Source organism: Gymnogyps californianus, chromosome 21, assembly GCF_018139145.2.
Source record: "Gymnogyps californianus isolate 813 chromosome 21, ASM1813914v2, whole genome shotgun sequence".
In the NCBI taxonomy this organism is placed as follows: Eukaryota; Metazoa; Chordata; class Aves; order Accipitriformes; family Cathartidae; genus Gymnogyps; species Gymnogyps californianus.
Window position 1 is genome coordinate 652,792 of NC_059491.1, and position 22,670 is coordinate 675,461.

Consider the following 22,670-nt stretch of genomic DNA (forward strand, 5'->3'; position numbering starts at 1 on the left):
CCCCTCACCCCCCCCGGCCCGGCGCGAGGTTGGTCGGGCCCGAGAAGATGGCGTCGGGGCGCGGTGAGTGCGCGGGGGGGGGGAGTTCGATTCGGCGGGCGGTGCGGGGCCGGGCCGGGCCGCGCCGCGCACGGGCACCTATAGCCGCGTGTAGGTGTACGTATGGCTGCGTGGGCGTGTGCCGGCCCGCGGCTTATACCTCGCGGCGTGGACGACCCACGCGCCCACATACACCCCCGGGGGCGTACAGGGGCGGGCGGGCCTGGCGTGGGCAGCGGCCCGTCCCGGCCCGTCCCTGCCCGCCCGCAGCGCCGCGGGCACGCACCGGCGGGGAGGTACGGGCGGGCGGGAAGGTGCGCCTGGCCTCGCGCTCCGCGGCCGGCCCCGCGCGCCTGTGGTGCCGTACACGCGGGTGCGTGGGTGTCCGTGGGTCTGCGTGCACGGGTGTCTGTGGGTCTCTGTACGTGTGTGTACGTGTGTCTGTGGGTCTGTATGTCTCCCTGCACGTGTGTCTGTGGGTCTCTGCATGCACGTGTGTCTCTGTGTGCATGCGTGTCCGTGGGTCTCTGTACGTCTGTGTGCACGTGTATCTATGGGTCTCCATGCAGGCATGTGCATACATATATGGGCCTCTGTACGCAGACATGCACGTATGTGTACGGCTCTTGTTGTACGGGAGGAGCGGTGGCCGGCGGGGCCGGAGGTCCACCGGCACGGGTGGCTCACCCTGCCCTCGGGTGACCTGCGGTGGCCCCTCCGGCCGTGCCTTTGGGCTCGGTGGGACGCCCCGTGGTGCCGCCCGCTCCCACGGGAAGGCCGGCGCCTCGCTGCGTGGGTGCCGCAGGGCCTGGGAACCCTTCGAGATGTGTCCCGTCGGGGTCGTCCGTGTGCGGGCCTCCGCGGCACGTGGCCGGAGCGTGCATTTCCCTGAGAGACGTGTCTCCGTTTTCCAGCCGAGCCCTCGCCGTAGCCGACGCCGTGAGGGAGAGGCGACCTTCGGGGGAGCAAGATGAGCGAGTGGGAAAGGGTGTTTCTGCAGAACCTCGCCCTTCCTCCGCACTGCCGGCGGAGACGGACTCGCCGGCCGGGCTCCACGGCTTTCCGCTGCGTCCTGAAGTACCTGGAAGGGGCTGCCCTCGCCCAGGTAGGGGGGACCCGGCTCTGCAGAGGAGAGCCCAGCAGTGTTGTCTTGCTGAGCCCTTGGCTTCTGCCTGCTGCCGTTCCGCGGTGCTGCCGGGATTCGCTGTGTTTGCGGGCCAGAGCTCGCAAAGGTGGAGGCTTTCGAAACGAGGTTACGTGTTTTGAGGGGAGCTCGCTGTAAATCTCCTAGAAACACCAGTCGGAGCTGTGTCTCAATCCCATGCGTTTTTACCTGCAAATCTGAGTTAGCGTTTAATTAAAAATAATTTAATTTTTGTTACTTTTTGATTTTGGTAAGCATTTTTAGATTAAAATCTCCGGGTAGCGCCCTAAAAGTCTGCCACCCCTTTATGACATGCTCAGCGTTCCGTTTTCCCGCTTCTGCTTTGCTTGTTCGACCTCTGGCTTTCAGGCAGGTTCTCCAGCAATGTGCGAAGCTGTACGCAGCCGCGTGCCTGATCTGGGCATCAGTTAGAAAATGGGAATTCTTTGTCCTCTCTTCCTGAAGCGTGTTTTCTGCAGCTTTGGGGGCCGCTGAGCTGGCGTGTCCCCGAGCGGGCCGGAACGCCGGTGCCTCCCGTCCTGTCGTGCCTTGCAGGGAGCCGAGTACCACCTGCGCCTCTCCCTTTTCGACGCCACTTACCACCACTTCTTCGGGAGGACGTGGAGGAGCCGCCGGCGAGCTGCCCGCGCCGCCCCGCCGCGCCCGGCCAGGGCGGCTTTCAACGAGGTAGGGTGCCGGGGGGGCTGCGGGCGGGCAGGGGGGCGGCCGTGCCGGCCGGCTCTGGGAAAACGCTGGTAGCCCCCCCGGGAAGGGGCGGCGAGAAGTGGAGCCGGGGTGGCAGCGATCCCGTGGGGAGGCTGCTGGAGCTGCAGGAGCCGAGTCCGAGGAGGGAGGTTTTTAATGCGCGAAGGGAAAAGCCGTCTTTGCTCGAGTTCAGCCAGGAGCCGCTCTCCTCTGGGGCTGGTTTCCTCCGTCAGTCTGGTGGAAGCGGAGCTCGGAGAGCGCTGGGAGCCCGGGGTCAGCACGCTGTAGCCGTGAGCCTTTTAAAGCAGCGAGTCCTAAGCGTGCGCGGGCTCTGGCCCGTGGTCGGTCGGTCTGTCTGGCGCTGAGCCTTGTCTGCGGCCATTCGTTCTCCTGCACGCAGGCAGACAGCAGCAGCGAACCCTTTTCCCTTCCGGCGCTTCCCGATCCTTTGCCCAGGGCGCACCCCAGACGCTGCCCGCTTACTAAGCTTTTATGCACGGTTTATTGGAATGGGGAAACTGGGGTCTTGGGTTACCTCCGGGGCTGGGCGACGGCGTGGGAGCAGCGGTGTGCCGATGTGTGCCGCCTGCGGTGTTCAGGGCCGGCGGCAGAGAGCAGTGTTCCTTCATGAGTGGGAAGGAAGGGAAGGAGCAGCCGCTCGCCCTCAGCACAGCACTTTTCTCGCCTTACCTGGGAACTAAGCTTGCCCAAAGCCATGCTTCCATCCGCTGCCGATACCGGCAAACCCTTACTGGGGAGATCCCGCTGCCCCGTAGCAGGGACGACAGCCGAGATGTCACGTTTTCTAATCCATAACTTCTGTTTCCACCTCCTCCAAGCGCTGCAGATGAAGCGTAGCGCAGATTAGCGCCGCGCTCCTTCATTTATTTAAATCGGTAGCCGTATCTGAGGGGCGTTGACGTGTGCGTTTCTTCCCCAAGTGTTTTCATTACCGGCCGACCCCTGCTATTTTGAAGGGGGATGGAGAACAACTATGGCGGGGAGTGCTGCGGAGAAAGCACCTCGCCAGATGCCGGGTGGAGCGGCCTCTCCGAGCACCAGCTTGCCGGCCTCGCCGGAGGAGGAAGGCGCGTGGGCAGGGGACAGGGTCCGCACGCGTGGCGGGTCGAGGTGACCCCGGCGCTGCGTCGTCCTTGTAGGGTTTAGGGGAGAGGAACGAGCTGTCGCAAAGCGTTGTTAGCGTTCACAGAGGGAACAGCAAGCCTGGTTTTACCAGGGACCCGCTTTAAGGGCGCTCTGTGTCTTTGCAAGGCGAGGCATCGGTCTGCAGCCAGCGGTCATTATTTCAGCGTTTTGCAATAAAAGATAATAGAGTAACGATTTATTTCCCTGGGTTGATGCGGTAATGTCTCTCTCCGTTATCCCTCCCTGACACCCTGTGATTACAGTGAATGTTTTCCCTGGGACACTGCGGTAATGAGTTTTTAATAGAAAGATTAACCTAGCTTTAAATCCTGTCCCGGGGAGGTGACCTGTGTCCCGTCCCCTCCTGCCCTCAGCTCCGGGCCCCCCATCTCCCCTCCCCGCGGCAGGAGGGTTTCCAGCTCCTTTGGCTTTCCCAGTGCGGGGCTTGCTGTAACGCCGTAGGTCAGGGACGCATCGAAGCCCTGCTCTTACAGGGTCTGCAGCCTGCGAGTTACTCTGGAAAACGGGTGTTAGCAACAAAAAAAAGAAAAAGGGGAAAAAAAAATAAATTTTTAATGATGTTTGAGATTTAAGGAGGTTGAGATTTCCAAGTGGTGCCGGAGGTCGTTTGCTGTGAGCCACTGTCTGGAAGTTTTAATGGATGTTCCGGTTGCGCCGCTGGCTGTCCAAATGCAACAGGTATTGCTCTGCCTGCAGCTGCCGCCGCCAGCTCCGAAATACCCTTTCTCTCTCCTTTCCCGTCCCAGACCATTTACTTCCATACTTCATTGAACCACCCCGGCATCGCCGCCGTCGTGGAAGTGGTGGCGACGGCCGGGAAAGGGGATGAGGGCTCTCGGCATCTCTCCTGCGGCTTTGGACTCATCCCCCTCTTCGGCAGCGGGTCGGAGGCGACGGAGCCGGCCGCCGAGGACAGAGCGTAGGTCCCCCCGCCGCCGCGTGATGGGGCACGCCGGGAATTGGGGTGGCAACGTGCACGGCTGCTTTGCAGGGGTGAGAAAGGGTGGTCCTGGGGCTGCAGAAACCAAGCCAGCGTTTAGAAACCTGGAATTCTGCACTGCTGGGGAAGCAGCGATGGGTTTGTAAGCGATGCCTGTCCTTTCCCTAGAGGATGGGGTTTTTACCGCGGGTACAGAGTAGGAAGGTGGTTTCTTACTGGTGAGCAGAGGCATTGTGGAAGATGAAGATGTGCTTCAGGGTGGGTTACTGACCGCTGCACCTGTGCTCTTTGCTTTCAGGCTGAAGCTGTACCACGGGACGCCGCGCGCCTTACTGCACCCGCGCTTCCAGGACCCCGTGGAAAGTAAGCAGCAGCAAGACGTTGCGTCTCGCTCCTTTCTTGGCGGCCTCTCTTATCCAAATGAGTATCGGCGTGTGCGTCGGGTCAGTGCGATGCGTGGTCCGTGCCCTGGTAGTGCCGAGCGGATGTGCCTTACTGCCAGCCGGGAAAAGCCTGGCCGGGCAAACCCAGGCTTTGCTTCGCTCCCAACACGTGCGTTTGTGGATAACGATTTCTTTGACAGTGGCGCCGCGAAGCTGTCTCCCCCGCTTTTGGTCATTCTGGGATGTTTTCTCTTCTTCAGAGAACAAATACCTGACGGTGATGGAGAAGAGCCACCTGCAATACGCCCTGAAGCCCCACCAGCCTCTGGAGACGATATTTCACCTCCTTCCTGAAAACCTTCTGATGTCTGGGCTGCAGACCGTTCCCGGCTTGCTGCCGGCACGCGGGGATGCGAGTGAGGGCTCCTTCCCTTTCCCTGCTGCCTGCATCGCCCCTGCTGAAGGCGGCAGGTCCCCGGGGAGGCTGCGGGCAGGGCAGGCAGGGCGCTGGCGTGGGGTTTCTGGGAGCACCGATGGGTTCTCTGCAGCGCTGCCCCTCGGCAAGAGCATCTCCCCTGCGCGGGCCAGCGGGGCTGCAGCCCTTGCAGTCGTAGCTTGTCCTGAAAGGTGTCAAAATGGCTTCAGTCTGTTCTCCTTCCGTTAATTGCTTCGCTCCTGGGAAGCTGCTAGGGATAAGTGACGGCTGGTTTAATTGCAGTCGTTCAGCGGAGTCTTAGGCGATGCCCTTGCAGCTTGTTGAAAGTCGTCCTCCTCGGTGGCGGGGCTCAGGACCGCTGGGGGTCTGGCAGGTTCGGGGAGACAAGCTTTTGCACGCTCAGCCCTCGTTGATCTTTCCCTGTGGGTAGGAGCCTTGCCGTTCTGAGCTGCTGCAATTAAAATTACGTGGTCTGAAGATTCCGAGGGTAAAAAGCACTCTGAATTCTGCAGCTGAATTATTCGTCAGCTTGCTGCCTGGAAAACCCTACTGCTAACCATTTGGGGGGTTGTAACTGTTAATGCTAAAGCTGAGCGAGGTCTCCAAAGCAGCCGAGTCGCCGGTGCTGCTGAGACCGCTGCTCGGAAGCAGAAGAGGAGAGAGCTAGCCTCTTGCGCCGCAGGGCACCTCAGCGCTACAGTGGCGGTGGCTTTATTAAGCAAACAGATCATGTCCATTGACACCGAAGGCGTTGGGTATTTCTGGGTCTCTCCCGGGCGTAAAGGCGTGTGTGTGCCGGGGAAGCTGGGGGAGGCAGGAACGTTTCATCGTGCATCTCTGCAAACACCCCGCGTCCGCATGAAGGCGGTGGCCCCGTGGCCAGGGAGCCTGTGCACGGCCACGACCTCTCCCTGGTGCTGCTTTCGGCTCGGGTCCGGCTGTGGGTGCCCCGGCGTTCCCAGCGACGTCCCCCCCGGCCGCAGCGTGACCTGTGGCCACCACCTTGTCTTTTCAGGTGACTGCTTGCAGAAACCCCGGCTGATGAAGCCGGTCACCTGCTATCTGGAGAGGCTCTCCGTCCGGCTGTACCCTTCCTTGGAGGAATTTGAGGAAGAACTGCTGGACTTACTGAACGGCGATCGCTTACTTCAGGTACTGCCGATGCAGTTACGGCGGGGGAAAGCCCGGTGCACGAGCAGTAATGCCAGCACTTCGTTTACGGGTGGAGTGGAAAGGTTCAGATAAATGGCGCTCGTGTATTTGTTTCGCTTGGAGTCTCCGATTTTTTTTTTTTTTTTTTTTTTTTTTTTTTTTTTTTTGCTGTGCAGGCCTTTTGCTTGCTTTACGGCTGGATTAGCACACACGTGCTCTGTGTAGGCTTCGTTTTGAACATCCAGACCCTAGTAAGCAGAATGTGGGTTTGCTCTGCTACGGAAAATGCAAAGATAGGATGCAGTGCACATTGAGTACGTCTCTTTAGGAACGGCAGCGCTCGGTGCGTGGTAACGACCACTGGCTGAGTCCTTTATTTGCCAGATTTGCACCAACTCTGCCATAAAGACGGAAGATTTTAATATCCATCAGCTGCTGGGGGGGGTGGGTCCCGTTTTTTGAGTTTCTGAGGGATTGCCTGAATTTTCCTGGCCGTGGGCAGCGCAGGGAGGGATGCTGTGCTGCCTCGCTGCCCGAGCTGGAAAATTCGCCTGTCGCAGGCTAACGCCATGCCGGATGGCGACGGGATGGCGGTTCGGGAGCGGCGGCTGCACATCGGCGTCCACAACGGCCTGCGCTTCATCCAAGCGCCGCAGGTGGCCGTGCTGGTGCCAGAGGCGGAGGTGGCACGAGGCGGCTGCCCGGGGGTGCCCAGCTCCGGAGCCGGGTAAGTGCGAGACACTCCACTGCCGGTGCCGCTTCCCTCCTGCCTCGGGCGCTGCCGACAGCCGCATCTCCATCCCGGCGCAGGGGTGCAGGTCAAGCCCTGGTCCTGAGGAGCCGCATCCACCTGAACGAAATGGTCCCTCACCCGGCGTTCGGGATCTGCTTCCAGCTGGAGTACGTCTTCTGCAGCTCGGGGAGAGCCGGCGGGAAGGTAGGGCTGAGTGTGCACGCACCTCGTCGCCGTCGCTTATTAAAGAGCGGAGATCTGCCGCTGGGGGAGCGAGCCCCGCCGAGCAACTCCGTCCTCTGTCCCCCCCGTTCCGCCGCCCCGCACCCCCGAGGCGCAGGGGTTCCTCGTCGGGCGGCCGCGCTGCCTGACGAACGGCCCCGCAAAGCGTGTGGGTGCTTTCCGCAGCGCTGCGCAGAATAACCTGCAAATGGCTTATGGAATCATTTTAATTACCTGTGGTTACGTTTCTCCACCGTGCATATGTATGTGGAGAAATGTAGCCTGCAGCAGTCCCACAGTGTTCTGGCAAGCTAATTTGGAATATTTCAGCCTTCTTTAATTTAAAAAAGGCTTTGCTTTAGAATTTAGCATTTATGCCGAAAAGAAATTAGCCCCTCCCGTGCTTTTTTTTTTTTCTCTTTTTCTCGCCCCTGAATGCTGAGTTTTTTTCTGGGAGCTTCAGCCTGATGTTCTCCGGACCCTAAAGCCCTGAGAAGTCTCTGTATTGACAGCAGAGACCACACTCGCTAACGCCTACTTACCGATCATTTACATGTATTTCAGTTTAACCTTTCTGCAGGTTAAACCCGGCTTAGCGAGAGCGGTTTGGTCCTCCCCTCCAGAGACCCTTTGCTATTAGAGCTCGTAGTGTGGCTGAATCGGTGGCCGTGGGTTCGTTAGGAGGCCCTAATCGTCCCGTGAAGACGGTCATTGAAAATGCAGTGAGCGTCCTCTCTTGTTAGAGCTGTCCAGAGCAAAACTGGGGGGAAAATGGGCATTCATAAAGCAGGACACGCGTGCCAGGCCAGAGGGATTTGTATTGCGGCGGGGAGGAGAAGCTGAGCCTTGCTGTCGGAAACTACGTGTTGGGTTCAACTCCTTTAAAGAGCTGAAACCCAAGGACCCGCACAGATTTGGGGCTCCAGATGCAGATCGATTTGTTTGGCTGCGCTGGGTGCCGGGAGCGCTGGCCGGGGCGGCGGCGGAGCCGGTTCCCGCGGCGCAGCCCTTGGGCAGAGCGCTTAATCCCAAAGCCGCTTGCCGAGCTGATCGCCTTGTCCTCCGTGCCGTAATTAGCAGGCTGCAGGGGTGATTGCGGGCGCTGGTAGAGACCTCTCGGCTTGCTTCTGCGCCTCTCCGTGGGTTTAAGGGGAGGCTGCGGACGTCCCCGGGTAAGTGGAAGCCTTTACGTTGCCTTTCCCGTCTGTCAGATGTGGGGGGTCAAACATAGATCCCTTAATGCAGCGGCTGGAGCGAGGGGGTTGCAGCCCTTTGGCTGGGTGCTGGTGTCTTTGTCTCAGCCTACCCGTGCTAAATATATACGAGGGATGAAAACCCTGTCATTTTTGAAAAGCATTATGTCACGCTTTTATATTATATCAGCATTATATTATGCCGATCTGCAATATAGAGGCGTAGTCCCTTGCGTAACTCGGTGAAGGGATGAGGTGCGATTACCTGGAGCGCGGGCGCCTGCTGTACTGCAGCTGCAGCCTGCAGGAAGGGGAATAATGTCAGCGATGGGCTGGCTAAATGGGGTACGTGCCAGAAAAACCCGAGGGGGAAGGGTGCTACGGGGTTTACAGGGAGAAAGCGGGATTCATACCTGTGTGCCGCTGTGGCCGTGAGTTTGCGGTCAGCCTTGAGGAGGTAAAATCGCGTAGGAAGGCGCCGGTTCTGCCTGCGGCGCTGCTGGCAGAGGGAAGAGAAGCAAACCTCGAAACCCTGCGAGCCGTCTCGGTGCTCTTTCACCGAGAGGTCTCGTGATCCCGGGTCCCCTCCCTGGGACCGACGTGTCCCCCTCCATCAGAGAAGTGTTCCTGGCGCTCCTCAGAGCCTGCAAAGGGACGGGAGCGGAAAGGTGCGGTCGGTGGGGGGGAAAAAATGGGTGCAAAAAGAGAAATAAGGCGCTGGAAAGCGGAACGTCCCCAGAACGGGTTGAAGGGGAGCGGTTTCTGCGGAGGCGGGCGCGGGAAGGCGCGGCGAGAGATCAGAGCCCGCGTCTGTCCGGCGGCACCCGCTCTCCCATCCCGGCGGCGAGGCAGGGGGGTGCCCGGCGCTCACTGCTCACCCCTCTCCCCCCCCCACCAGGCCCTGCCCGGCGGTGAGGCGGCCAACATGCGCTCGGTGCGCTGGGCCGTCTGGAGCCCCGTCCTGGGCACCGGCGAGGCGGAGGTGGTCCTGCCCCTGCGCGGCGGCGCCCGCCGCGGCCCCTGCCAAACCTTGGTCTACCAGACCCCGCCGAGCGGCAGGAGCTCCCGCCGGGTAAGGGCTTGCTTCTGCACTGCAATTACACGGGGACGCTGCCGGTGCTTGGACAGGCTTGCCGTTAGAGAGGCTCTTTGCCAAAACCTGTTTAAGTGCGGGGTGATGGGGAAGCTCTTTGCAAATGTGTGAGTGGCTGAAGAGGCACGGGAAGAGGAGGGTGAGAGCCCCCCACCCCCTGCCAGCGAGCATCTACGCTGACAGATAGCGCGCTTGGTGCCCGGTCCTGCTTGACCGTAGTTACTGCGAACGTGCAGACTGAGCTGCCGCGTAGGCTGGTCAACGCAGCTAGTTACTGCGATGCTTCTTGGAGGCCACCGTGACCCGAGCCGGTTTATTCCGAGAGATCTGCACGCACAGGACAAAGACCTCGCTCCCAAGTGTTTGTCAGCAAAAGGAGGTTAGGGCCGGGCCGAAGGAGTCACGAGGGGGCGGCCAAAATACGGCCGTGGTGCTAAGCTCCATGGGTTGCTCTCTGCCACGGGGAGGGAGGGAGGGATGGATAGATGGCATCTCCAGAACTTGCTCGGTAAAATCTTATGCTGGGTGGCAGCGGGTGGAGTTGGCGGGTGTCTGTGTTTGTCTCCTCAAGGACAGAGGTATTTGATCGGCTTATTAAAGTACAGCCCCTTGCTAGCTCTGCCTCCGGCTTGCACCACCGTTTCTCCGGCTGCAGGGCAAGGGAATCGTCTCTCAGAGGTACGGGGGAGGCTGCGTGTAGCACGCCGTCTAAAAGTATTTCATTTCCAATTTCAGGGGAAGCACGTGGAGTCTGGGACTGTCCAATTCCATGTTTCCACTGATTCGGAAGAACATCTTGTAACTGCTGCGGAGATCCTACGTAAAGACAGGGACGAGTCGGAGAAGCCTCCTACGCCATCGCTGAGTGAGTGTTTTCCAGATCGCTGACATTTAAAATATAGAGTGTGGCACCGGTGTCTGCTCAGGAGAAAAAACACGACTTCACTGAGTTTCAGTGAGCTACTTTATGAATTACCGGAGTGAACCAAGTTCCCATCGAGTTGAATTCAGCTCTCACTTTTTAACTTGCAAAATTCCCCTGTGATAGTAGCGCTGAGGCACTGAGCCCTGAGCCCAGGGATTTCCAGCACGGCACCAGCCCGCTCCCATTTCGGGTCGCTCTGACGGCGTTTGGGCTCCCGTGCTCCCCACCCAGAACAGTGGGACGGGCACAGCGGCTGCACCAGCGGCGCGTTGCTCTCTGCCAGTGCCACTGCTCGTCTCTCTGGACTCTGAATCCCTCCAGACGTGAGCACAGGAGAGATGTCAATTATAGGCTGAGTTAAAAATAATAATCTCGTTGCGCTGGCGCTCAGGGAGCGTGACAGCAGCACGCGTTCGATCGGCGTGCACGGGCTGTGCCAGTGCCCAGCCGGAGAAAACCAGGCTGCGTATGCGTGTGTGCACGTATGCATCTATCTCTAGTGCCGGGGTGCCAGGTGGTTGGGGTTTCGGCGCCCGTCTGCTGTGTGCGTTGGAGGCGGAAAGAAAACTGCTGTTGGCTTGGGTTTGGGTGTGGAGTTGAGTCAATGGCCCGGGCTCCTGGAAATCCTCTCCGGCTTGTTTCTGTCTAATCCCCCCTTTTGTGATCAATGGGAAACAAACTTCCCTTTCCTCTGCCGCGTCGCTCCTGCTCCGGTTCCTGCGCAGGTCTCAGTGCGACTCTCCAGATACCTGACAGCGTTTAAATACATTGTACGAGCTGATCCAGCTCCTCTGGGGAGCCGGTAGCTGCCAGCCCGCAGGTCGGGGCGGTGGACGCCCGTTCCCGCACCGGCTCCGGTACTGCTGTGCCTTCCACGAGATGGCAGTGGCACCACGGCTTTGCCGCGGCAAGTCCTGGCTTTCTGCCGGCGAGGAGCCGGGTTTGCTGGTGTAAGGGGCTTTAGAGCAGAAAGCTTCACGGGTGAAATGAAGGGGTCTGGCGACGTTGGGGATGCGCTGGGTTGGGCTCTCTGCGACATGGCTGCATCGCTGCTGGTACCCTCCTGGTGCTGCTGGAAAGGTTTTCCTGGACGCCTTTCAGTTGGCGGTGGCCAGGACCTTGAGGGAGTTGCAGCGCGGTGAAGGGAGAAGTGAGCGTGCGCCGATGGTTAGCTTCCAGCCCGGCACTGGGCTGGCGTGCTCCGGCTTGGGGGGAGCGTGGTGGAGCCACGGGCATGGTGTCCGGCGAGGGGAGATGCCCCAGCAGGGCGATTTTAGGGGGTGAGCTGCGTGGCGTTTCCCTGTCTCCGGGGGGCTGGTGGCACTGGGGAGAGCTCGGCAAGTGCGGCGGCGGTCCCGGAGCCGTGCCGTGAGGTGAGCGGCCCCGCGCGAGAGCCAGCCTGCACCCTGAGCTGCTGAAGAGTGTTTGGTGAACTTCTTGTAGAGCTCCGTTGGAAAAATTGCCACCGTCTGGCCCTTTTGGCCAGGGGAGGCCGAGCGCATCTTCTGTCAGCTCAGCTGCTGGCAGTGCTGATGGATCTGTCCGTCCTCACCAAAAGAAAACGGTATTTTAGGCGTAAGGGAGACAGGGTGGTTCCCTTTGCACAGCAGTCCGCGTGAAATAGCTGCAATATATGTGGTGGCGAAAGCAAAATAAGGTCTCGGCATCACGCGGGTGCAGAGATAGAACATCTGTGTCCCTGGTCTGCTCCGAAGGACCCGCGGCTCAGCGGCACGGCAAGCTCAGCTGTGCTGGCGCGCGAGCCGAGCAGCCAAACAGCAACACGATAAAGCTCGTAGCGTTTTCGGGGCATGAATGCGCGAACAGATGAAGGGAGCGACAAGAAATAACAGAGGAGCGACGAAAACCTTAAGTATCCTAAAACTTTCACGTCTCATTAAGCATCCCACTTAGGCAGCGCCGCATGGCCGTAGGGAACCGCGGCACTGTCTGGGGATGGAGGAGCTGCCTTTTGCGGCAGAGTTAGCCTAATTCCCAGCAAAGTAATGGATGGATCTGGAGACGTGCCACGTTCCTGCCCCCCCAGGCAACAGTCTTATTGGAAAAATAAGTCAAATAAGTGGTTGAGAGATGGCAAGCCACCTCGCTGAGCTGGTTTCACCCCCAGAACGTAGAAGGGCTGGCGGGAGGTTGGAGTGGGCTCGCTGGTGGAGGGTGCAGCCGCGGCGGCGGGGCCTGGGGGCGATGGCTCCGCTACAGCATCTCTCCCGTCCCTCTCCGCAGGTCCGCCGGCCCCGCTGCGGATGGCGGCCTCCCCACGGGGACCGGGGGTAAGTGCCGCGGACGCGGGTGACGGGCAGCGGCGTTCCCGGGGGACGACCCACGCGCTGAGGACGTGCTCCCGGTCCCGTCCTCTGCCGGTTTTCCTAGCTGCTGTGGCCAAGAGGCACCGAGCGTCCTGCTCAAATCCACCTCCTCCAGGGCAGCAAAACGGATCCTGCCTCTGACGTGCTGGGCAAGATTCCCTGAGCTCTTTTCACACCCCAGATGTATTTGTAAGGGCAGTTCTGGGTTTTGACAGCCCAGATTTGCTGGGTACTGTTATCCCCGGTACGTGCTGACAGTGACGCACGGTTTCTTCTTGTGGAGCTACCGGGATTTAAGGAGAGCTATGAATACCGAGATCCCTCTTTATGCTTTTTAATATCTTGATGCAGGGATCAATGCACACAAATATTTTTGATGAAATGAAATGCTTCATAAGACCGCGTTAAGCGGTTTGATCTTCCTGCTGCATTTTCTCATCCCTCCCCTTGCCAGGGAAAGCGCAGCAGCTAAATAGGAAGCAGAGGTGCGAACCCACGGGCAGCCGAGCCGCGCCGCTTCTCGGCGGAGCGGCGATGCCGGAGCACGTGGCGTCTGAGCTGCTTTAGCAAGGAGGGGTTCCGGCAGGGTGGGCTGCATCGGGGGGCTGCTCCCCCGGCGCAGGGCTGCGGGCGCTGACGCTCGCCGCTCTCCCACCAGCTATCGGTGTCCCAGCTGTCGGCCCCGCCGCGGGGCAGGGACCGGTCCCCGACACCGCGCCGCCGCGGCTCTCGGCAGGAAGGAGGGATCACTCACCTGGAGGCCGACCTCGGCTCACCGGACCCGGAGCCCTGCGCCGGTGACCAGCTGCGGGCGCTGCCCTTCGCCCCGCTGCAGGTGCCCATCGCCGCCGTGGGGCTGCAGGCGGGCAGGTGATGCTCGGCCGCCCTTCCCCGGGCTCCTGCGCCCCCGTCGCCCGGCCCGCCGGGGGCCCCCGCGGCCGCTTCCGCGCGGCTCACCCCCGTTTCTCCGTCAGTTCCCGCACGCTGCTCTCCCGTGCCTCCCTGGCTCGCCTGCACGCCGCCGGCTTCCCGGAGATCCTGGACCGCAACGGGCAGCCGGTGGAAATCTCGGAGCCGGCGGACCCGGGGAGTTTCAGCCCGCGGCTGGAGGAAGCCGACCCTCTGCAAGGCAACGAAATAATCCTGCAGTTCCTGGCTTTTGGCAGGTGGGGTGGCAGCTCTTCGTGGCGCCTTCTGCGGGCAGATCCCAGGGGCCTCCTGGGGGAGAGTCCTTTCCCAAAATCCCCCCCCAACCCGCTTCCCTGCTCGAGCAGGAGAAGTCCTTGCAAAGGTGCCGCTTCCTCCAGCGCCTGCCGTGGAGGCGAAGCCCCGGAGGGTTTTACGGACGATGCTCTTGTCCTTTCCGGGCGCTCTTAAATCATATTCCGATTTTTTTATTGTATCTGTTAGCCACAATGTGATGTAAAAGCTAGGTAATGCAGGCTTTCTCCGTAAATGCATGTGGAGTTGGGAAGGTTGGCACCCGTAGGGGTGGCTTTGGCTGGATAAGGCCCCCCTTGTGTTTTTTCCGCGGATGGCAGTGTGCTGTGCGAAGGTAAAACGCTGCCTTTGCTGGGCTCCTCTGTCACAGCATATGGTGGGAGACAGCTGGAATTATGAAGCTTTTTGGAAAGCCAAGGCAAACCATATGCCCGCTGTCTTCGGAGAAGTCCAAATACTTGTGATGCTGCTGGTCTTCTCTTGTTCTTCTGCCTCTCAGTGCGTGCCAAACGCATGAGGAGCTCGTGATGGGGAGGCAGCGCTGTGCCATGAGCTAACGCAAACCCCTCTCTCTCTCTCCCCCTCGAGGGATGCCCGGGACGGCGCGGAGGGAACGTGGCCGAGGACCGTCTTCCTCACCTTCCAGTTCTACCGTTTCCCGCCAGTCACCACGCCGCGGCTGCAGCTGGTCAGCACAGACGGGGGGCTGGCGGCTGGGCCGGCTGTGCCGGCGCAGCTCCTTGTCCGGGTGAACAAGGACGGGACCCTCGGCACCGGTAAGCTCCGGTTTTAGCATCCTCGTGCGGCCACTCCTCTTCTGTCAGTCAGGTTTGGGCTTGCCTGCGGGCTGAGGAACGGGCCGCTGTCTGCTTTAATAGCAAACCTCCGCTATTTTGCGCGGCACGTCGTGAAAAACGTTCAAAATGTCCAACGTTTGCAGGAAAACGCTGGTAAGCGTTGGTGGCGCGATTTGCACATCGAGGCGCTAAGTGCCTTTGAAAAGAAAGGCGACACGTGAGAGCGCAGCGCCTGGAGCGAGCGGCTCTGATCCTCCTAGCCGAATGCTTTTCTTTTGTTTCTTTCTGTGTCTTATCACGTTCTGGTCCCAAGAGACACCAAGCACTTGCGGCTGACGAAGCTCCTTCTCCCCGCGGAGCTGTTAATGGAAATGAGAGGGGGGGTCCGTACAGACCGAGTGTTTCTGCGGGAGGGTGCCGATCCCAGGGGACCTCGGACCTTACTAATTGACCAACGGGTTCGTTAAGTGGAGGAGAGTGGGTGCGCGAGCAGGCAGGCTTCTCCAGAGCGGAAGAGTGTCCCCGTCCCGGGTGACGTGCCGGTGGAAGTTCCATTTCCACGACGATGCCGTGTGTCTTGCAGGACCGCCGGGCTTGCAGCTGAAGTACATGGTGGATCCCGCTTTCCTGCGGCCCGGGGAGCAGCGCTGGTTTGTGCGGTACCTGGCCGAGCACAGCCTCCAGATTGACGTCTGGGATGGCGACTCCCTGCTCCTTGTTGGGTCCGCTGCCGTTAAACTGGAGGTATTGGTTAAATTGAAAGTCTTTCCCCTTTTCCTCTTAAGCCCTCGGGACTGCTAACAATGAAGGAGACGCCCTCCTTAGTGTGCAGGAGTGTTAAGGAAGAGCCTGACTTTTCCTTCGGTCCCGTGTTGAGATGCTGTCGCGTTACCCTCGCGCCTTTGGTAATCGAGTTGCCGTCAGCCCCTCTGCGTAACCGAGCCCGATGTCAGCCTGACAAGCCCCTAATCGCGGGGTTTGTCATCTTCTCCTCGAAAGCGATGGCAAAACGTTAACTTCCTTCCGCTTCCCTGGAACTCCGGCAGTACTCTAGGGCTAAACCCCCCAGGCCTAGGACGTCCGGAGACATCCTTACCCAGACCCCTTAGCTCCCCAGACCGGACTCCCCGGTACCTCCTTACCCCTCGCCCGTCCTTGCCTTGTCCCCAGCCCCTGCTGCGCCAGGGCCGGGCGGCCGTCAGGACCCACCACGAGCTGGAGGTGGCCACGACCGAGTACGAGCCGGACGCGACGGTGATGGGCCGGGAGGCGCTGCGGCACGGCGCCCTGCGGCCCCTCGGCGTCCGTGTGGCGGTGAGGGGCCGCCTCCACTTCTGCCTGGCCAACGTCGGTAAGAGCTTGCTGCTCACACAGCCGAAAGGGTTGGGTGCCAGCACCAGTGCCGCGTGGCACGCGTCCCTCGCCAGGTACCTCCGGTGCCGGTCAGAGCCCCCATCCCGGCACCCGCCGCTGGACTCCGGGTGCCGCTGGGATGCAGGCAGAGGCGTGTGGCTCCTGGTCAGGCTTGCAGTCTCTGCTCGGCCGCAAATGCCGGCACAAGGTGGCGGGGAGGCCGGCGGTGCGGGGACAGTGCCGCGCGGTTAGGTGCTAGCGAACAGCATGGGGCTGCGGGAGAAATGCACGGCATGCCCAGGGCTGTACCGGAATGAAAAGCACGCTTGTAAGAACGTTCTTCTTCCCAGAACCTGCTGGCTGCTTTTATTTTATATGTTTAATTCCCCGTCCTATAAATGTGCAGTGACTCCAGGTTTTAAACTCTTATCTTCAGAAGAAAGATTAGCTCCGTTATAAGGTATCTTAAATCGTCGCTTCCCTACTTTGCCTGCAAAGGGATGATAAGCTCCTGGGAAGGAGAATCTGAGATTCGCAACCCAGGGAGCGGTTTAACTCACACCCCGCAAAAGAAGAGGGAGAGAGGAAGCAGAGACGCTGCACCAGGACAACAGCCGCCCTTTGATTGCTCCCCCCCCTCCCCGTCCTCTTTTTTTGAATTTCAAAATACTGTTGTTAAAAACAGTCGCTCGGGATGGCGCCGTGCTTTTGATGCTGCTCTGTCTCTGGGCGGACGGCTGTATGGTGGTAACGGCAAGAGGCTCTGGAGGGAGCGCCGTAGGGCTCGCAGAGCATCGTTGGCAACCAGATATTTGCTCCTGCTTTTTGAAATTGTCTGTAAAGAGCGGCAGTGAAGATAAAAATTTGCAGTAGATTTTATAACGATGAAAAACAGATGGTTTCCGCTCACCCCCGTCTCTCCTTGTGGCAGGCCACCCGTCCGAGGAGACGCCGGGGCAGCCGCCATCCCCACTGCCGTCCCGCTCCCGCATCGTGCCCACGCCGGACAGCGCCGGCAGCTGGTTCTCCCTGAACGCCGCCGGCGGTGAGTCCTGCCGGGCTGGGCCTGGGTTTGGCTTGGCAGGGTCTCTGCCGCTGCGGCACTGGTGCTGTGCTCCCAGCTGCAGAGTGGCTGCTCCCTCCGGCGCTCCCTGGGGCCGCGCTAATTGGGTGTCCCTCGTCGGTGCCACGGAGCTCTCTCCCCACAGGCAGGCGGGTGTCGCGGGCACGGAGGCTGGTGGAGGTGGACGGCGAGCTGGCGGCCGCGCTGCGCAGCCGCCGGCCGGAGGCGAGGCTGGGCCCCCCGGCTGCCCCGGCGAGGCCACGGCCGCCCGCCGGCGCAAGCTGCGGCGCATGGCGCTGGTGCGGCAGCAGGAGGACGCTGACGGCGGGAGGACGCCCCAGCTCTCGGTGAGGAGAGGGGCGCCGGGGGCCGGGGGTGTCACGGTGGCTCCGGGCTTATGGTCCACTCCCTCCCGGCAGGGCTGGCAGGAGCAGCGCGCCCGGCACGTGCGGGACCTGCAGATCATCGACGCCTACCGGGAGCACATCAAGGGCGAGAGCATCTCCCAGATGCTCAGCCAGGCCATCACCGCCACCCGCACCGTGCACGCCGTGCTGGGGACGGCCGAGTTCTTCGAGTTCGCCCTGAAGAATCCCTACGGCGTCCAGCACACCGTGACCATCGAGGTCGACCACCCTGAGCTCAGGTGGGGGGCTGAAGCGGGGTCTCCCCTGTGTGCGTGGGGAGATGCCACGGTGGCACCGGCTCCCGACCGGTCCTCACCGGCACCTCTGCCGCTCGCTCCCCCAGTGTCATACTGGACCCGAGGGAGTGGCGCCACTTCAAGGAGCTGACCAAGAGCGTTACGCCGGTGGAGGAGGAGATGTTCCACCTCCGCGACGACCTCAAGCCTCAGGTCTACCTGCGCCCCAACGAGACCGTCCGCATCCCCTTCAAATACCAGACCTTCTCCGCAGACCCCGCGGTCGTCGCGGCGCAGGTAGGCGCAGGCCCCCGCTTTGAGCTGTTCCCAGCGGGAAGCGTTTCCCTCGGCTACGCAGGGCGGGGTGGTACCGCCACGGGCAGCACTGCGTGGCCGTAGCGGGGCTGCATCCCGAGGCGACCCGCTCTCGCACCCCGCAGGGGCCGGCAGGGCTGGGCGCCGACGCGGCCGCCCGCTCCCTGGGGAAGAGCGGGGCCGGGCGGACAAAGCACATCGAGGTGAGGGAGCCGGGTGAGAACGCCGCTCGAGGGGCTGCGCGGGAGGGGAAGCATCGCTCTCGTAAAACTCCGTCCCTCTCCCGGTGGCCTGCCCCCCCCGGGACAGGTCTCCTTCCAGGTGAGCGGGGGGAAGCCCATCGCGCTCCTGCGGGTGAAGGTGGAGCCGCAGCCCCACGTGGTGGACCAGACCTTCCGCTTCTACCACCCGGAGCTCACCTTCCTGAAGAAGACTATTCGGCTGCCCCCCTGGCACACCCTCCCCGGTGAGCCCGTGGCGTGCCCGGCGGGGGCTCGGGCTCTTCCTCGTCGGTCAGCACCCGTGGTTCAGAGGGGCCTTCCTGGAGGGGCGGGTGGCATCCAGAGAGCTCGTCTCTGCTTCCTCGCCCTTCCGCAGCCTTGGGCTCCTCGCTTGCTCTTCATCCGCCTGCCTGCATTAACGTTATACTTAATTCCCTGCACCAGTGCGCCCGTGTAGTTTGCCGGTAGCCCCGGCCTAAGGGATTCTGGCCTGCGGCTGCGTGGGGCGCAGGGTGGCAAGCACAAACAGAGGAAAGGCCGAATACGGTTTCACCTGGGTCTCTCTCCTCCGCAGGCGCGCCGGTGGGGATGCCGGGGGGGGAGCCCGAGATGTTTGTTCGCTGCAGCGACCCTGACGTCATTTGCGAAACCAAAAACATGGTACCGGTTACGCTTCGGCATCGGGTCTCTCCTTTGTGTCCTCCTGCCGCGGGTTGTTTTCGTCGGCAGAGAAATGCCTCGCGCCCACGGAGCATCCCCATTGATCAGCCCGTGGTAGTGAAACGCTGGCAGCAACGGAGCCAGAATTGCCCTTTATTCCTGATTAAAAAGGAGCCGCGTTGTTTTCGTGGTCGAAGCCGAACGTTGCGCCTTACCGCATCGTGCAGCGGCCCGTGCTCGCCTGTTCTTTTGAGCAAACACCAGATGATTAAGCTGCTGGGGAAAAGCAGCCTTTTCTCCAGCGTGGGATAGACCTTCCCGCTGCTCGGGGTATCCGCAGCCGCTGGATAAAACTGTACTGGTTTTAACAACAGTATTTTGAAATGTAAAAAAAAGAGGACAGGGAAAAATAAACTTGGGCCCCGTACGGGCAGATGGCGACGAAGGGCAGTTGCTAATTGCCGTCGCAGAAACACGTCAGTATGGTAATTGGATTAGGGCTTGTTAGAAAACTTGGGGAAAATTTGCCAAAATTTGATTACGGATGCAGACCTGGAACGCGATAGTCGTTTGTATCCTCTTTTGTAATTAAAAATACTGGAAGAGCTCAGCCAAGCTGTATAATAACTTAATAACATAGTTTAACGAGATGCTGAAAGCATCTGCTTTCGTAAGTGGGTCGGCGGCGGGTTTCTCCGGTAATGGGAGGGAAACCCTGGAGCCCTCATTAGCTGGTTTGATCTCGAGGTTAACTGTTGGAACGACGCTCCGATTTCTGCACGCAGGGGCCCGGGGAGCCGCAGGACATCTTCTTAAAGGTAGCCGGAGGACCAAGCCCGCAGATCAAAAAGTTCTTCGTTGCTATTTATACGTAAGTAGCAGGACCCCGAAAAGTGAGAAGGGCTAACCCCGAGCATGGGGCAGGGCCGGAGGGGAGCTCGGGCCACCCTTTCCTTGCTCGCGGCTTCCCGAGCCCGGCCGGCTCGGGAAAGCCTGGCAGGAGGCTTCCCAAAACATTTGTGGCGTAGGGTTTTTACATCGTTCTCTCTTCCCCTAAATAATCCCTGGCCAGAGCATCCCTGGCGTGCAAACTAATGCCTCCTGAGCCGGCCGGGCTCTCTCTGCATCAGATGATGCTTTAGGAATGGGTGGGACCGCAACGGGTTCCTTTAGAAGAAGCCGTCGGTGAGCCCCGGCCGTCTGTCTGTGCCGCAGGGACGCCTGGCTGGCGGCGCCCGTCCAGATCTGGCAGTTCTACCTGCACTCGCTGCAGCGCCTGGACGTCAGCTGCACGGCCGGGCAGCTCGCCCGCCTCTCCCTGCTGCTGCGGGGCACCCCGGCCCCGCGGAGGGTGCGGGCGTTCACCTCCCACCCCCAGGAGCTGGAGGTAACCCCGGGGGCTTGGCACGGTCCGTCGTGGCTGCGGCAAGCGGGGGGGTTGGCCTGGACCAGCCTGGTGAAATCCCCTCCGGAAAGGGAAAGGCAGCCCTAAGGTGTTTGTGCTAATTCTCTTTTGACGAGGGCTGTCGCGTGGGGGATCATCGGCCACAAAAGCCCGGAGGGCAAATTATCTGCGTTAATGAGACCGTCTGAAGACTGACAATTTCTTTAGAATGCGTTCAGCCGTAATTGCGCATGTGACTACTACAAGGCAGAAAAACTCCATCGCTGTGCCGTGAACAAAAGCCAAAGTCTTCCCGGGCAAAGCCTGCGCCGGGAGGTTGTCCCCGGGCTGGGGAGGAGCTGGCTCTCCCCGAGCGGCTCTTATCCTTCCTGACACGAAGCCAGTCCCGGCGTATTCGCATGGGTGGGATTCAGTCGCGGTGGCACAGGCGCGCAGGTTTTTGAGAGCGATGGGGTCTAGTTTATAGTCCAAGCTGGAGGCGGCTGCAGCTCCCGGTGTTGGTTTCCGCAGGTGGATCCAGACGGCGCCTTCCTCCTCCCCGCCAACGGCATCCAGGACCTGTACGTCGGCGTGAGGCCTCGGCGGGCTGGCAGCAGGTTCATCTACCTCAACCTGGTGGACGTGGAGTCCCAGCAGCTGGTGTCCTCCTGGCTGCTCTGCCTGTCCTGCAGGCAGCCCCTCATCTCCAAGGTACGGCGGCTCTCACGCCGGAAAAACGCGGTGACGGTCGCCAGACCGGCGGTTGTGGGCCGGCCGGTAACCCGGGGCCGTCTCCTGCTTCTTCCTCTCTCTACATCTGCGGGTTTTTTGGTGCTTGCCGCCCTGAGCCCACATTTAGCCCTCAGGTGCTCGAATAGTCTCACTGGAGACCACGGTAAAGCTTCTTGCAGGCCGTTCTGAAGGCAGTCCCATGCTGAGGAGCGTCAACTCCGAAGCATCCGCCGTTGTGAAATTAAAGCTACGGCACGCTGCTTTCTGTTAGCAGTGTGCTGGCGGAGGCCTTGCCTCAAAGATAGAAAATTAGATTTCCTGGCTAATGTGTTCCTTTTTTAAAACGTTTTCCCGAAACCCTCGGTACCGGGGGAAGTTCAGATCGGCGTTTAAACCGATGCCCCAGGGTCCTGCCAAGTGCCAGCCCTCCTCCGGTGCGGCCAGGCGTTATCCGAGCGAGCACCACGGCTCTTCCCGGCGGAGGGCCGTTAATGAGCCGGAGAACGAGCCGCCCGGTCCCAGCTGCTCCCCTGGCCCTTTGTCGTTCCGGCTCGTAATTACTTCGGCGACCACGCCGGTGCCAGCGGCAGCGCGAGGAGGGTGCTTGTGCTTAAAGGTGGTTTCTCGATACCTGCTAGCAGAGAGCGAATGTAAGCGTAGAAGGAGGGGGACGTAAGGCAGCGTGCCCCCGGAACGCCCCCCCACTGCCGTGCCTCGGCGCGGGAGGCAGTTCCCCGGAGTCGGTTTTGGGGGAGCGCCCGCCGTTCCCTCTGCCCGCCCCGCGGGCTGTGCCGCCTCTGCCACGGCTTGCGCTCGCCCCGCAGGCGTTCGAGATCTCGCTCCCGGCGGGAGGCGGGAGAGGCTGCAACAAGCGCATCACCTACACCAACCCCTACCCCTCGCCCAGGCTCTACTTCTTGCGCACCAACCGGCCCGACCTCCTGCAGTTCAAGGAGGACTCCTTCGAGGTACGTCCTCCTGCTGCCCGTCCCCCCTTGCCGGACCCCCACCCTCATCCAGCCGGACCACACCATGCCGCGCTAGCCGGGGAAGGGCGGGCATCGGTCGAGGGCTCCTTGCCGGCTCCTGCCGCCTCTCCTCCCGCCCGTTCTCCCGCAGGTCGCCGGCGGGGAGGTGTACACCATCGGCTTGCGCTTCGCCCCGAGCCAGGCCGCGGGCGAGGAGGAGATCCTGATTCACATCAACGACCACGAGGACAAGAACGAGGAAACCTTCTGCGTGAAGGTCCTCTACCACTGAGGCTGCCCGCCCGCCGCGGCAAAGCGGCCGGTCTCTGCGCCGGCCGCCCCGGCGCCTCCGCAGCGCCATCTCGGGGACGCCCATGTCCTTCCGACGGAGGGGGTTGTGAGCCCAGTCCCCTTGGAGTCACCTCACCAAGCCAGGAGGTCTTGCCGTCTCCTGGGGTTCCTGGGCATTGCCATGAGCACCAGCAGTGCCACGTGGCTTCAGCTGCACAAATTGGGGAGAGCGAATGTGTTTGTTACCGCGACTGCAGGATGTCTTTATCTTTCTTAAGCGTTACCATATTTTAGGCAATGATTTTTAACTTAAAAAGTTTGCAGATCTGATTCTGTGGTATATTTTTAAAATATTTTATATTCTACAGTGAGTTTTGTACACACTGAAGCAGTTTTCTGGGATTTTCGATGCTTTTTACTCATCCTTGATCAATTAAACTTGCTGCGCAAAACTGGCAGAGTGTGGCGGCGTTTTCTGCTGTGGGAGGAGGAAACTCTCGGGGTCCCCGTCCTGCGGTGACGAGCGCTGGGCTCGCCCTGCCCGCGGCTGCGGTGCCATCACT

General features: G+C 60.8%; 1 protein-coding gene across 1 annotated transcript; it reads left to right on the forward strand.

The window, feature by feature from the left end:
• The first annotated feature begins 291 nt into the window (after nt 1-291).
• Nucleotides 292-22,551, forward strand: NPHP4 (nephrocystin 4). The gene is made up of 29 exons (XM_050909344.1): nt 292-335; nt 954-1,144; nt 1,739-1,870; nt 3,802-3,974; nt 4,294-4,358; nt 4,639-4,794; nt 5,830-5,966; nt 6,527-6,693; nt 6,777-6,903; nt 9,013-9,186; nt 9,943-10,072; nt 12,377-12,423; nt 13,118-13,329; nt 13,434-13,625; nt 14,269-14,456; nt 15,061-15,221; nt 15,648-15,828; nt 16,762-16,875; nt 17,039-17,118; nt 17,313-17,539; nt 17,644-17,833; nt 17,977-18,054; nt 18,161-18,317; nt 18,647-18,732; nt 19,518-19,603; nt 19,948-20,119; nt 20,648-20,827; nt 21,673-21,816; nt 21,968-22,551. Exons 2-29 carry the CDS (start codon nt 1,010-1,012, stop codon nt 22,106-22,108), a joined length of 4,032 nt encoding a protein of 1,343 aa, XP_050765301.1. The 5' UTR covers nt 292-335; nt 954-1,009; the 3' UTR covers nt 22,109-22,551.
• The last annotated feature ends 119 nt before the right edge of the window (nt 22,552-22,670 follow it).